Source organism: Protopterus annectens, chromosome 2.part0, assembly GCF_019279795.1.
Source record: "Protopterus annectens isolate FY-2018-M chromosome 2.part0, PAN1.0, whole genome shotgun sequence".
Classification (NCBI taxonomy): Eukaryota; Metazoa; Chordata; order Ceratodontiformes; family Protopteridae; genus Protopterus; species Protopterus annectens.
Window position 1 is genome coordinate 1,293,717,425 of NC_056728.1, and position 16,667 is coordinate 1,293,734,091.

The 16,667-nt window shown below is 37.7% G+C and overlaps 1 protein-coding gene across 2 annotated transcripts in view; it reads right to left on the minus strand.

Annotated features, from left to right (window-relative positions):
- LOC122793449 (glutamyl aminopeptidase) overlaps positions 1-16,667 on the minus strand; it is a 792,963-nt gene that overhangs the window by 467,598 nt on the left and 308,698 nt on the right. For both annotated transcript variants that reach the window (XM_044061461.1, XM_044061462.1), the window contains exon 4: positions 10,749-10,880. In XM_044061461.1, the coding sequence (XP_043917396.1) occupies positions 10,749-10,880 (132 nt within the window). The remainder of the gene's footprint in view (positions 1-10,748; positions 10,881-16,667) is intronic.

Sequence of the window (16,667 nt, forward strand, 5' to 3'; positions counted from 1 at the left end):
ATTTTTTTCCCCTTGTATATAATTACTTATCATCTACTGTATAATGTTTTTATGTGTGTTTTCATGGAATCTTTCGCCCCAACTCATTGTAAAAATATTTAATATGTTGTGGGGCTTTTCTCCTCTTGTATATAATTATTCAACTACTGTTTAAATGTTTTTGAATCTGTTGTGGAGCTTTTCTCCCTGGGCCTCTGCTGAAGATAAGCCATTGGCTCAGTCAGACTTTTCTAGTAATCAGAGAACAAATAAATAAATACATGGGCGACCACAGTGGTGCAGCAGTTAGCATTGCTGCCTCACAGCAAGAGGTTCTCCGGTTCGATCCTCGGCTGGGGTGTCTTCTGGGCAGAGTCTGCATGTCCTCCCTGTGGTTGCATGGGTTTCCTCCGGGTGCTCCGGTTTCCTCCCACATGCCAAAGACATGCTGTAGGTGGATTGGACACTGTAAATTGGCCCTAGGTGTGAGTGTGTGCATGTGCCTTCTGTGGAAGGTTGGGCGCCAGGCTGGCATCTCGACACTGTAAAACTTCACTGCCAATCATGAGCGGACATGTGATCCGCTGTGGCGACCCCTAACCGGGAAAATCCAAAAGAAGAAGAAGAAGAGAACAAATAAATACATAAATAAAAGATAGAGCAACAGATGCCCAAAACTATAAAAGATGTCAGTATAGGAAATTAATGTGAACTGGCAGGGAAATATGAAGTAAAAATCAGTTAGCAAAGAAAAAGAAAGGAAATGCATATATGACAAAAGACACTTAAGTGAAGACCCTCAGAACAAAGTGAAAACTGGAAGTGAGATAGGTAAATAAATGTAAATTTCTGAACTGATTTTTGTTAGTGTAACCGAGAAAATTCAAATAAATGCAGACCTTCAACAATGGATATCTACTAGAAATGAAAGAAGAAAAGCTAAAGATAACATTTATATTAAAAACACCATTTACAGAGGAAAGACAACATAAGGAGAGAAAACAAACTATTAAGGTGGTATACAGTCACTAAGTCAAAGTGGGAGATCACCTGAAAGAAATGAGAACCCTCAGAAAATATGTACAAATAGCTGAGAGATTAAAACAGAAGGTGATTTTTGTCTAGAATTACACTTTGTAGGGGAAGGCACAGACAAAGCTGCAATGCCAGTGTTTTGGGAGGAAGAAACCATACCTTCCACCTCAGAACAGGCCATTGAAAAAATAACATCAAGTTTATAGGTTTACAAGTAAGTCAGATAAACTTTAAATAGTTCAGTAGGAATAAAATATTTAACTGGTGCAACATATCTCCAAATGTAATCAATGCTGCATTTATTTGAAATAATCTTTGATGACATGGGGTGGCCTGTAACCATTAATTCCAATGCCTATCACAGAGATGTCATTTAAATGTATTGCTATTATGGTCACTGAGGAACTATTAGTAAAATCTAGCAATGGGTGCCTGCACATACTAGTCATAATAGATTATGCTACCAAATTTCCAAAATCAGTGATATTACACAAAGCTAATACTAAGTCTATCACAAGGGAATTGATACTGTTATTCTCGATAATGGGTATCACTAAAGATATACTCTCTGACAAAGATATTACTTATATGTCTGTGGTACAACATCAGTTATGCAGTGTTTTAAAGTAAAACAACTAAAGACATCACTCCACCATCCCCATACTGATGTGCTGCCAGACAGATTCAACAAAGCATGATGCCTGTGCTAAGAAAGGTTACTGACACAGATTGTAAGAATTGTGGCCAGTTGTTACCCTACTTGTGTTTTCTGTAAAAGATGTGCCAAAATTTTCAACTGGATTTACTCTGAGTCTTTGTATAGTACGCATCTCAGTCAAATGCATAACATGGCCAATGAACCTTGGGAAGAAGCGAAGATGCCATTTAAAAGTGTGATATTTGGCAAGTCAGATTAAGGCTTAGAATGCTCATAATAAAGGAGTACAAACAGAAAGCTCAAGAAATGCAATAATGAGTTTATAGTAAGTATGTCTAGCTTAGAAAATTTAGCCCAGAAGGTATTAGCTTTAGTGTCCTCAATGAAAACATTTCTGTCTATGTGGCAAAGGTTGTTTGAAGTGATAAAAAGCATAATTGTTGTGAACTGCAAGCCTAGACAACCAGGAAAGAGGAACTCTATCTTATCAATATACTGAAGCTATAAAATTAATTAAAAGGTTCTGTGTCACACTGCAAGCAGAAATTCACTCAGAAGAGACCAGAGAATTTCTACCTCAAGTACAGCTAGAGGTGTCCTTGTCAAAAATACAAAAAAGGAGTGACAGAATTGTTAAGAAACCTAGGGGTATCCTCAGAAATGCCTAAGAGAACTAAGGTAATAGAAAGTAAGAGACAACAGAGAGATGGAATATTGCACAGAGACTATGCAGTGTAGCAGAATTAAAGAAACAACAACAGACATTCAAAGGATGCTCAGGCTAGGACAGATAGAAAAATCATAGAATGAATGGAGCAGTCCAATAATGCTAGTTCCTAAGACTGTTGGAAAGATCAGATTCTGTAATGATTTCATGAACCTGAATAGTATTTCAAAGTGTGATACCCATCACATGACCAAAACCAGTGAATCAATAGAGAACCAAAGAAAGGCCAGATACTTAAAAATACTAGACCTGATAAAGAGCTTCTGGCAAGATGTCACTCCCCCCCCCCCATTAAGAGCCTATGTAACCCCCGAAGATCTGTTTCAGTATAAGGTGTTAACATTTGGCATACATGGTATCATAGCCACCTTTCAGAGGCAGAAAGATAAAATATTGAAGTGACACTCACAATACGCTGCTGCATACCTAAATTATGTGGTCATCCATTCAGAGGATTGGGAGTCGCACTTAGTAAAAGTGCAAGCTCTGCTGAATCTATAAGACAGTTAGGCTTATCTGTGGATGCAAAAAAAGTAAAATGGGCATGGTAAAAACCAAGTACTTACGACACCTTGTAGGAAGTGGGGTGGTAAAGCCAAATGTGGAAAAGAACTATGCTAAATGTTATTGAGAGTTAGGTCAAGTATAGAGTAATCCAGACAGCATTTTCATTTGCGGTGTTGAAAGGCCCATATACTTTAAGTCAGGTTGCCTGACCAGAGAGTCATTTAACATATTTTCAGTAATTATTGAAAGTACAACACTTATCTCTGGTCACCCAGATTCATAAACTATACTGGTGAGTAAGGTTTTCCACTGCACGAGATGTAGTGTGGACAGATGACATCAACTGCCATCACATTTCTCTCTTCTCCAACATTAAGCCCCATGGGCCACCCCTAGGATGTTGTACCACCTGTTCAATTACAAAAAATAGAAAAGTATGACTGGGATTTTTCCAGACTGTTTATATAATGCACCGGAGCTTCTTTTTTTATTAATGTCATAAGTATGCTCATACAGGTGCTCTTTATCTTTTCCTGTCTGTTTTCCCTATATAGAAAGCAGAACAAAGGTGGTAGTTGACTAAATATACTACACATTTGGTATTACAATTAAATGTCCCACCAGGTTTAATAATCTGGTTTTGAACATAAATTGAATCACCAGTATATATATTTGTAATATTTACAACAACCACAGGAGGATATCATAAATGAAGGACTGCCTGAATCATCTGGTAGGCTTTCAAAGAGTTTTTTTAAAAGAAATCCCTTTTTTATAAATTATCTGTGGTTTAGGACCCAATTTTTCACTAATATTGGGACAAGCAGTTATTAAGCTCTGATTTTTATTCAAAATTTCATTGATAAGAGGGCTATTGATAGAAAAGGTGTTAATAAAAGTTATAGTAAAATCAATGCTATTAGTGCTGTCAGTCCCATTACCATTGTCTTTATTAATGTCAGTCAATGAAGTATTGGATGAGGAACTGTTATTAGGCTGATACTCCTTATTTTGGTATAAAAGTGGAACATATAACCCATTTTGTCTTTTTAAGATCCCTTCTTCCATGGCATTATTGATTAAATAATCAGGCTAGCCTTTCCTTTTGAACATATGGGTTAAAAATTACATTCAGAAACAAAATCATCAAAACACAACAGCCTTCTTTTGATGAAAGGAGTGACTAGTCAAAAAATGTAAAAACAAATTGGAATAGGCTAGTTTTCTATAAATACATAACATGAGAGAATTAGTATTTGTGCCCTTCCTAAGCAGCACATCTAAAAAGGAACACTCTACCTTGGTCACAGTATGTGAAAAGGATAAAATTATTGTTAGTGCTGCTGATCTTCTTCTTCTTTCGGCTTTTCCCAGTTAGGGGTCGCCACAGCAGATCACCTGTCTGCTCATGATTGGCAGTGGAGTTTTACACTGTCGAGTTGCCAGCCCGGCACCCAACCTTCCACAGAAGGCACACACACAGACACTCACACCTAGGGCCAATTTAGAGTGTTCAATCCACCTGCAGCATGTCTTTGGGATGTGGGAGGAAACTGGAGCACCAGGAGGAAACCCACGCGACCACAGGGAGGACATGCAGACTCCGCACAGAAGGCACCCCAGCCGAGGATCGAACTGGAGAACCTCTTGCTGTGAGGTGACAGTGCTAACCACCATGGCTGCCCATTGGTAGTGCTGTTGATAAATTTTATAAAACCTAGTAATTTTTCTTTTGCATCAGTACAAGGGATGTATATATCACCCAAATACCTGGTATAGAAAATCCAAGAAAAGTGAAAAGACTATTAAAAATATAGTTTGCCTCCCACTGGATCATAGCTATATTGGTAAACAAAGGCCCACAGGCTGCACCCATAGCCTCACCAGTGGCTTGCCAGAAATATTAACCTTCAAAATAAATGAAATTGTTCAATAAAACAAGTCCATTAATTGAATATACGTGTTAATTCTCTTTCAGAAAGCCTCATTTCTACTAAGAAACTCTGAGAACCATTCACCAATGTCATGTGGTATGGATGTAAATAAATCCTTAACATCTGTGGTTAAAAAATACACATTGTCCCCAGATGTTATGTTTATTTATTTATGTATTTATTTATGTATTTATTTATTTATTTATTTATGTATTTATTTATTTATTTGTTGCAGTTTGTTAACCGGGAAAGTCCATTGGGCCAAAGTAGCCCGTTTTCAATGGAGGCCCGAGGAGAAAAGCTCCAGACAGAAAGACAATATTATAAAAACATTCAAAAGTAATAACTAAGTACAGCATTTTTAAGATATTTACAAGAATAACAAATTAATTTTCAAGTACATCATAATGGAGACAAAAGAATTATTTATACAATGGCTGTGTTTTGAATAGGATAGGATAAAGAAAGGTGTCAGGTTCAGGAAGGATGAGTACAGGAGCATTCCCAGAGAGAGGAGAGATAAGAGTGGAGTAAGGTTTTAAAGGAAGGGAGATTCTGGGTAGTTCTAATGTGAGGGAGAAGAGAGTTCCATAATCTAGCAAGGGAGAAGGATAGTAAGAGCTGCCCTGGAGAATGTAAAGGTTTGTAGACTTCCAGGAGGTTTTAATTTGTGGATCTTAGTGTTCTATGTGGCTGGTGGATTTTTAAGGTAGAGGAGAGAGACAGACAGCTAGAGGGTTTAAAAATGAGCTTGTGTGCTGTTGTTAGTTGAATGAAAGTTAGGTAGTTTGGGAGTTCCAACCAGTTTAGGGCATGGCGGGAGTTGCAATGATGAGTGGAGGATTTGGATCCTGTGGCAAACTTAGAAATTTTATTATAGCATGACGATAGTTTAGATTTCAGGGTTGATTGGAGATTAATGAGTAGTGGGACTCCATATAGAAGAGAGGGTATGAGGTAGGTGGTGGATAGGAGTTGTTTGGATGAAAGAGAAAGGTAGCGTCTGTGACGATAAAGCATTCCGATCTTTTGATTTTTTTTTTTTTATGTTGGTTTGTAGATGGATGTCACATTTTAGGTGGTCATCAATAAAGACACCCAGAAGTTTTGTATGGAGAACTATTTCAATAGAGGCCTTGTTTTGACTGAGTATAGAGAAGGATGTTTTGTCAATAGCAGTGTGTCTAGAAGGGGAAAAAAATCATTATTTTGGATTTGGAGGCATTAAGGTCTAGATGGTCGTCAAGCATCCAGGACTCGGTGGAGGAGAAGGCCTCTTGAGTAAGGTTTATTAATTTGGGGAGAGTTTTGGCGGGGCAGACGATAGTAGAGTCATCTGTGCGTTGGACAAATTTAGCACTGGGGATTTTTTTGGTGGAAGTCATTAATAAAAATATTAAATAGTAAGGGACACTATATAGAGCCTTGAGGAACACCTGTTGGGGTGTGAAGGAAAGAAGAAGTACAGTTGTTCTATTTTACAGCTTGTTCCCTGGCTGAAAGATAGCTGGTGAACCATTTGATAGAAGAAGAGGGAGGGTTAAGATGAGAGAGCTTAGAAAGGATAAGCTTATGACAGACAGTATCGAAGGCCTTGGATACGTCGAGGAGGAGGGTAGAAACTATGTCACCAGAGTCTCGAGCAGAGTTGATGATTTCGAGGAAGGAAAGGAGGGCAGTGCTGGTCTAAACCCATGTTGTGTTGGTGTCAATGGTTGGTTGTAGGTAGGGTAAAAGTTGCAGGTGGATACATTTTTTGAGAATCTTGGAGCTGGGGGCAGGATAGCTATTGGGCGAAAGTTGGAGATTGAAAAGTTGTTACCACCTTTGTGGAGGGGGGTGATAAAGGCTTTTTTCCAGAGGAGTGGTATATAGGACTCGTGGATGGAGTGATTAATTAGGATCTGATGGGAAGGGCTGTGCCATCAGCAGCTAGTTTGAGAAAGTAGGATGGAATGTTATCTGGGGCATTAGAACAAGGTTTTCATTTTAGCAGATTGTTGCATTTTAAAACAGAAAAAAATGCAGTTGTAGACACTGTTCTCCAGTAACAATAAAGGTTTTCCTCTTAATAAAATGTGGAAACTCAATTTCAATAAATTCAAGGTCCAAGTCCAACAGACCACTAAGTAAAACGTTTCAAGACACCAATTTATTTGACAAAAAAAAACAGATTAAGCGCTTTCATCTCCCATGTGGAGACTTCATCAGAATCTGTTACACATACAAATCTTCAGTTTAAATACATCTAAGTAAAACACACTTAATTAATCAGACACTGAACTGATGGAAGAAATGGAAATACTACACAATATGTTCAAGGAAAGGGGATATCCTGACCACATGATTGAATCAAACAAAAAAGTTGTAACAGATAGATTGGATACATTATACAAACCCCTACTAACAAACATAGGTACTATTGGGGTAGAAAATACGTTTAGCACCAGAAAAGATGAGGAAGAGAAACTTCCTTTTTTGGTTTTGGCACACTTTAATGGTGTCAGATGGATTAAAAAATGCATCAACGATGCATGGGGAATGTTTAGTAAAATGTCTAATAAGACAGATGTTTTCCAATTACCACTTAGATATGCTTTTAGGAAGAACAGAAATTTGAAAAATATACTTGAGAAAAAGAAAAACTTTCCAAGTGGAGCAAGTAGTAAATATGGTACTTTTAGATGTGGTAGGTGTGCACAATGTGTTTTTATGGCAGATACTAAAGAATTGGAACTACCAAATATAAATTTGAAATTGATAGGTAGTAAATACTACAGTTGTTACACAAAAGGGGTGGTATATTTGTGTTACTGTAAGAAATGTCTGAAATACTACATAGGGAAAACTGAATGTAATTTAAGGGCACATATATATGAACACAATAGAGATATTATCAAAATGAATGACAACAACGCCTTATTTAGACATACCCGGATATGTAGAGATGCAGATTTTAAATTTTGGATATTGGAAGAGGTGGTGAAGCAAGAGAGGGGGGGGATTGGGAAACCAAACTGGAATTTAGGGAGATGGTTTGGCAGTTAAGGTTGGACGCATGTGGAAATTATGGATTGAATGACCACATATCCATCAACCCAGCCCTTAAGATTCTCGCTGATGACCCAAAGAGACATCGATAGATGGTTAACTGTTGTAACTTATGTAAACAAATAAATAAATAAATAAAATATTCAGATTCAGTCCTTATGGAGCATGTACATATAATATATTTTATTTTTATTAAGGGTGTAGCTTAAAATATAGTTGTTAACACTATTTAAGGTACAAGAATAAATGTGGTTTTAACATACAATATTTTTATACTATATATATATATATATTTTACATACATATATATATTTTTTTATATTTTTATATATTTATTGGTATTTATACACCAAACTAATGTATTAATAAGAAATGAGTATTTCCTGTCACAATTTATTTGATGATTTTACTTATATTTAATTTTTACAACATTTATATAAGTTGGAAACAAAATTATGAAATGTTAAGATCATGAATTCCTATGAACCTCTACAACTTTGTATTAACATTCAAGTGTAAATTACCAAAGGTTTGGTTCAGCATTACCTCAATGTTAATTAGTGTCAATTAATGGCCAGCCTATTAGAAGTCAAGATTAATTAAGTGTGTTTTACTTAGATGTATTTAAACTAAAGATTTGTATGTGTAACAGATTCTGATGAAGTCTCCACATGGGAGATGAAAGCGCTTAATCTGTTTTTTTTGTCAAATAAATTGGTGTCTTGAAACGTTTTACCTAGTGGTCTGTTGGACTTGGACCTTGAATTTATTGAAATTGAGTTTCCATGTTTTATTAAGAGGAAAACCTTTATTGTTACTGGAGAACAGCGCCTACAACTGCATTTTTTCTGTTTGGAAGTTGTGTGCTTTTCGGTTACTTGTTGCATTTTAACACAAAGTCCCACGGATCTATAATACAATGCTATGCTATTTCTATGAAGATTAATAGCTAAAGCACAGTTGCTAGACTCTGCAAATTACACTAGGATGCATTCACACACCTCTATATAACAAAGCTTTAAGACAATCCCCAAAAGATAGAGCAGTGCTGCACTGCACTGCAGCAGTATGTAGACTCACTGATCTACAGCACTCTCAGTCTTAACTTCTATCCATATCAGATTATTGTGTGCTGTTTCCTCACTCCTTATCAAGCTATGATTAACCCTCTCCTTCTATGAATTCAGAACCCAAATGAAAAATATTCTGTTCCAGGAAGACAAGTGCAAATGTTTTCTAGCAAGCATTGTTACATGAATCAAGACTACCCACCTCTCCTTTCTCTTCTCCAATATATTCTCCAACATAATTCACTTTAACTTACTTTTCTCCACATAACACCTCCTTACTCTCTCCTTCATTCTCTCACATCCCGCATTCCTCACTCTTTCTCCCCCCATACCATTTTATGTATTTCAGATGGATTAACAATAGTTTATCAACGTTCCTGTCAGTCAGATTAAATCTGATCAAGGCATTAATGTTATTTCATTTCATCAGCTGTATTTTGGTGCGTGTGTGTTCATATAGTCACAGTATTTCTTTGGGAGTTTGTTCTTCTGGTTACTTGAGGGTATTTTTTATACTTTATTTTTTGCCATCATGTCCAGTCACAGAGTAGTGCAACTTGGGGAGATTTTTCCTTTCCTGCACTGTTCAGGGATTTCAGAGATGGTATAAATAAGCAGCAGGTAGAGCAGGGGGGCTTGACCCCCTGCAAAAACATTTTTGTAGCTCCTATAGATTGGGGTCTTTATATATATATATATATATATATATATATATATATATATATATATATATATATATATATATTGTGTCTTTTGGCTTTTCCCAGTTAGGAGTCACCACAGCAGAACTCCGGTCCACTAATGATTGGCAGTAGATTTTTATGTGCCAAGTTACCAGCTCTGAAGCACAACCTTCAATGAAGTTATGCCCATTGATGCATGTGTCCACACAGAAGATGCTCTAGCTGAGAATCGAATAGGATAATGTCTTACTGTGAGGCGACAACATTACCGCAGCACCACCACCACAGTATATATATATATATATATATATATATATATATATATATATATATATATATATATAGACTCCCAATCTTTTCACAGTTTGAATATTCCTTGTGGGGCTATTGTAGCTTTAAAATAGTAATATTAAATCTTGCATATTATTTTTCTACTAGAAAACTGTTCAGCTACCATTATATTATACTTTACTTGTTTTCTTTAGCTCTTGTCTGTATACTGTTTTTACAACAATAATGTATTCTGAATTATTTTGAAATGCCTCACTGTTGTAATACTGCTACTTTTTGTAAATGTACATTAGTCTTCTGTTGGGAAGATGTTGAAAATGGTCAATGGTGATCATTTCTTTACTTTTTTTAACAAATGAAAATAAAATAAAAGTAAAATAAATACTTGTGAAATTTGGTTCTTAGCTTTCATGAAAAATGAAAAAAGGGAGGGGCCCACAATGCTGAAGGAGTGCCCTCAAACAAAAAAGGAGACCAGAATCCAAACAAAGGGAGCTGACAGCGGAGCACAGCAACCACAGAAATAAGTATGAACAGAGTGTAAGGACATATATCACGGAGCATGCAGTGGTATTGTTGAGTATACAGAGTACACACACATATATGACAATGTAGACATATTGAGACCAACAAACTGTAAATGTTATGAATATGCTGTTCTAAAAATCCTTCTGCAAGAATGTTTACAACATATTTCAATTATTGCCAGATCTTACCTCGACTGTTTTCCATTCACTTCGAAATCAGTAATGGAAAGTGTCTCTTTACACTCAACTGTGGTTTGTTAAACTAGATAAAACAAAATAAACTTACTGGAATCCCCCTTGATGAGATCCTTTCAACATATGTGAATCGATGAACAGCAAAAGCAACAAGATATGTGCTCATTGGGACAGATTTTTCAAAAGTTGTTTTAAACTTGCCAGAGTTCAGTACTGTTGAGGACTAAAAGAAACAAAGATAGGAAATAAAGATATTAGTTGTCAAAATAACAAGCAGTGAGCTTTTAAAGTAACTTTTGGATAGTTAAATGTGTCTTTTAAACTAAACTAATCACCTACCAAGTTTAGTAGAAATAATATCACTGAATGATGAAGGCTGCTAATGCAATTAACTGCAGAGCAATGCAATTTAATTTCTATGCACTTCTCAGTCAAGATGTTTTATAACACCATTTAAACTACTCATGTACACACCATAAAGCCTACTATAAAACAGACTGTAATTTGAGGAATAAAACATATATAAACATTGCAGTCAAAACTGTTGTATGCTTCATAATGGATAGTAAGAAAGCCACCTCAATTGAGTGAAACAAAGCTTGGGAAGTAAGTATTGACATCCATTTTGAAAACATATAACAATCTGGTTATAATCAAAGAAACCCAGTCATAACTGGTTGTAGTGCATGGAGCTTTACCTCTCTATAAACTATCCGTTACAGACACAGAAAAAGAAAACATAACAAAGAACAAACTTTGGAGCCTTGAAAGTTGTAACATAAAGTATTGTTGCACAATTATGTGTAGTATATGGACCTTTAGCTGTTCCAATGTATAGGTTCATAGGTTCATAGGTGTGTACTAGGCTAATGACCCTGGAGCCTTTATAAGCCTAACCCATATGATTACCCTGGCATTGTGTCCCCCGACCTTACTTCCCAGTGCCTCTGTAGAGTAGAGCCACTAGAGTGAACCCCGGGGTGAATTTTATAGGTTCATAGGTGTGTACTAGGCTATAAGGTATAAGAAAAGGAATAAACTGAAGCAGCACAAAATGATTTACTGCATGATATGCTTGAAAACACCCAGCTCTGCCTTGGAGACATCAGCCAAATGCAGAGTGTATCTCTGATACTCTAATAGCTTTAAAAGCTGTCCTACATTTCTTGTTACTTCACTAAAAAGTGTGGCCGAATGGCATGCATGATAGGTTTTAGAGCTAAAGGGGTACATTCATCTGTCCACCTCTGCTCTTTGGTTGCTGTTGTTTATCTTCTACCACAAAATGATAAAATAGTGCTGAAAGTCACTTAACTTACTTTATTAACCACCTCTTCTATGTCAGAAAGGTGCACAACATCTTTTAGGGACATGGAGTATACTTGTTAAGATCCAAAATTGGAGCTATACTCTGCTCACCCATGGGATTAAAACATATTAGTTTTCAAAGGTTTATAACAAACATCGGTATGCATCTTTGAAAGTTGTCATGATCCAGGTATAAAGCCACAGCAGAAAACAGCATCTGAAGCATCTTAACTGTTTTAAAAGCTATAATATACTTCACACTGCCACACTAATAAATAGAAGTGTGGTAGAGTGAAGTGCCTAGTAGCATTTAAAGCTCTTGATTGATTATAAGCAGCATTTAAAGCTCTCGATTGATTATAATTCCCCTTTTCTGGCCTTTTTGTGGGAGGGCAAAGTGTTGTATTACTTTTAAAGCTGTATTGCACTTTCCCTTCTTACATCTTATTCCATTTCTAAGTAGAAGTTGACCAGAGTAGCAGAAGCTCCATGTAGTACAAAGTATGATGATTAGGTACTGTAGTCAAAAGTACTACTTATCTGTTCTTGACATGGATATCAGGAGTCACATCTCAAGCTTCGATTCTCCATGCTCTTGAGGTGAATGTCTTACATCTCTGCCTCAAACACATAACAAGCTGCTTAAGATCATCACTGCAATCACAAACTTCTAGTTTTTTTCACATCTCTGGAGCATATTGGGGTGTTCCATGAACCGCAAGTATATTAGGTACTAGCCATATATTCTTATTATAGGGTATCAAAAAATCAGAGTGTAAATTGCCAGCTAAAAAACAATGATCCTGAGTTTCTTTTAAGATGACTGATATGATATGTACCAGTTCCTGCGAGATGCTCCTTAAATAATTTGCTGTTTCGACAGTAACATTTTCACTTATTGAGTAAACTTTACTTCTAATAGAACAATCTTTCCTTAATGTACACTTATATTATTTTTATTCACAATCTAAGGAAATTTTGAAGAGTAAAATGGGATTCATTAATACTATTTTGGTTATTCAGCTACCAAGGTGGATGAGTTACATCTGAGGCAGTGAGTTTGGCATATAATGAACAGATATGTATTATAGAGGAGAAGTGAAAAACAAATACAAGTGAAGAAAAAGAAGACTGGGATGGGATGACTTTTCTGCTTTGCTTTAGAGACAGCTTCTGGAGTTGTTTTAGTCATTATAATATACACAGAGAAGTGATATTAGATGAATAAAGATCACTGCTTAAAAGCAAAATTTGGGTCATGACTCATAGATGCCTAATGTACTGTGCAGCACAAATTACCAATTACCAATAGCAGCACAGAGGTTGATTCAAAGATGCAAGAAAGCATGATCGTGCATGGTGCAAAATAGTACAGCATGAAGTACATGATAATAAGTGATTAATAACATGGAAATGCTATTATTCCATGCAATACAGACACGCAATGTATGGCAAAGGATGACACAAAAACTGGTAGAACTATGCATAAACTCATAAAATGGTTGCAGTGCACACCACGGCTTGCACCTTTTTACACTAAGAGTAACAGTGAATGTGAGGGGAGCAAGGACTGGCTCAGCAGTGGGTAGCTTAGCAATGTCTGTTATTAGCTGCCATCATAACCAGTGTCTGCAGTGTTGTGCATTATAGCCATCCATTACAGCAACATAGGTAATGTCAGTGCCTGACATGCTACCATCTTACTGATCAGCAGATTTTAGACCATTTCCATATAGACAGGGTGACTGTAAGGGATATTGCTGAACTAGATTGTTGACAAGTGAAATCAAGGAAGAAGCCATTTGTACCGATTCCAGTGGATAGTAAGGTATGTGTACATCTTGCCTACAAGGACCTTTCAGTGACCTGCTAGAGACATGTTATGGATATTGAAGATGTCATCCCTAAAAATTCTGAATAAGTTCCTCATCATTACTCTGCAGCATGGAGAGGAACATATCTGGTTAGCCAGAAGTGCAAAGGAGAGAACCAGCACCACACAGGCAGACATTTTTCCAACAATGCCCATTTCCATGAGTACCTGGGAGACACAGTTTGCTCACAAATTGTCATCAAGGCCCACCTGAGGCAGAGGAACTATGAATCATCAACAGGATGGGGTTCCACTCCCTTAACTGCAAGTGATCTGTAATACCCGGGGCATTATTTATAATGAAAATGTGTGCCACCCAGGCAGTTCCAATAACGCACATATCCAGTACTATACTAAACTTTCTGTGAGGAGAGTTCTCACAGGGAAAGTCAGAGAAAGCAGCAGGCTTAGATGAGATCACAGCAGATGTGATAAAGATGCTGTGTGAGATAGGGGAGAAATGACTCCTGATTGTACTTATAGCAGTGTGGAGAGAAAGGTGCATCTCTAAAGACTGGAGAATGAGCATACCACTGCCATTGTTCAAGAACAAAGGGGACATAAACAGCTGTGGGCAGTACAGAGCTATCATATTGCATGAAAGTTCTAGAGAGAGTGATTGATAAATGAATACACAGCGTAGTCAAATTGGCAGTTTGAATACACATCAGGGTGCAGAACAATTGACCAAGTGTTTACAGTGAGACAGATAGTTGAGGACAAGCTAGAGGTGAAGAAAGAGTCCAAATGTGCATCCCTAGACTGGGACAAAGCATATGACAATGTCCCAAGGAAGATGGTTTTGGGCAGTCCTGCAATGGTCTGAAGTTCCAGAAGCATTGGTAGGATTAGTGCAGACTAATTAGTTCAGGGGTTCCCAGTTGGAATGGGTATGCATCAGGGTTCATCTCTGAGCCCACTGCTGTTCATACTGGTCACAGGGCACAGAAAAGCAATGTTACTGTATGCAGATGATGTGGAGCTTCAGGAAAGGATAAGGTAATGGAATGCAAAGCTGAAGGCACACTGGATGAAATGGAGTGCCAATACGACAGTTGTAATGGCAACAAATGGGAAATCAGAAGAAGCTAAGGTGAGATAAAAGGGAATATAATGGAACAAGTTAACAGCTTCAAGTACCTGGGAGGAGGGGGTTGAGGAGAAGGGAAGTCTGAAGGAGGAGATCAAATTAGAATTAGAGGGGCTGCAGCCAACTGGCACAGCTTGTCAAGGGTAGTGCATGACAGAAGAATCACAAAGAAGCCAAAACGTGCAGTGTATACAACAATGGTGTGACTAGTACTACTGAATGGTACAGAAATCTGGGCAGTAAAGGCAACAGAGCTGTTGAGGAAGCTAGAGGTAATGGAGATAAAGGGTCTGAGACATGTGATAGGATGCACACTGTGGGACAGATAAAGAAATGAGGACATCAGAGCAGAAGCCCAAGTAGGTCCAATTGCAGAGAAAGTCAAAGAGAGCATATTACAATGATTTGGGCATGTGCAGGAAAGCAGCAAACAATATGTGAAGAATATTTGGGACAGACAGGAAGAAGGCAAGTAAAAACAAGGACATCGAGCTAAGAGATGGAAGGACAGTGTGGGAGAATACCTGCAATAGTGGCACTGAATCAACAGTTATGGGACTGTTGATGTGAAACCATGGCCCCATGTAGAAGATGGGAAAAAGGGTGTTGATGATGGTGATGATGATTTGCAATAGAGATATGTAATTGGTGGATACACATATAGGCTAAAGAGAGAGGTCTGAACACACAGGTATCATGCAAGCAGGGAGCAGGCGACATACAAAAAATGTTGTTTGCTGTGTGCTTCTGGCAATGCCAAATATGTATCTTAGTGCCCTGGCTGACGACTCCATCTACGGTTCCCAGACCATGCAGGGAATGGCAACACATGTCAAACATGTAATATGGTGGAGCTAGTGTTCAGCTTTCTAAAGGGATTCTTCCAGTGCTTAGATGCATCAGAAGAGGAACTATAATATAGTACAGAACTCTGCAGCAATATTTATGATGTGTGTGGCACAATATGCTGTATATATGGCAGAGGCAGCAGGTGCACAACTTGGCAGGATCTTTCATACCAGTTGTACCAACAGTAGAAATGCAGGATAAAGAGTGAGGTTAGAAACATGTAGCAACAGTACCATAGCTGCGGCAGAGGTGGGTGCAATAATCTGCAAAGAGGACTTGCTACACTGTGCATCAGACATCATCATGAGCATATATGTTAGGGGTTGGACAGGACACAGTCATTTGCACATGTTTAGGAGTCTAGGCAATAAGGCAGTTCCTTATGGTACATTTGGTTGGCGACATATGGCTGAAGTGACATCTAGCTGCAGAGAAATGTCGCTGTTCCAGATTCCCTGTGGGCAAAGAGAAGAATACAGTGTCATGTCCACAACTTCAATAATCAAATGCACAGAGGAAAAAATAATGTCCATGGCCCCACAAGACAACATGAGCCAGAAGGCAGTATGGCAGGCATCAGCAGCAGACTGGACAGTTGTCATGTTTATGACAGTAAAAATGCAGTGCACAATAGGCAGTGCCTTTATAATTGGTGTGTGTGGATCACTACCCCCTTCACAGTGTCCAGGGAAAATTACCTAAAATGCATACTGGAGCATAAGTGTGACTGCAGTAGCATACAGGATTTCCTTCAAACTGTAGCACACTTCTGCATATTGCAGTTACATAAACGTGTAATGTACTGTCTATCACGGGCATTTATTAGGAGAATATGTGAGGTAGAAAGTTTCTAGAGGTTTGTTTAAGCACTACTATCTGCCTCTGTCCAT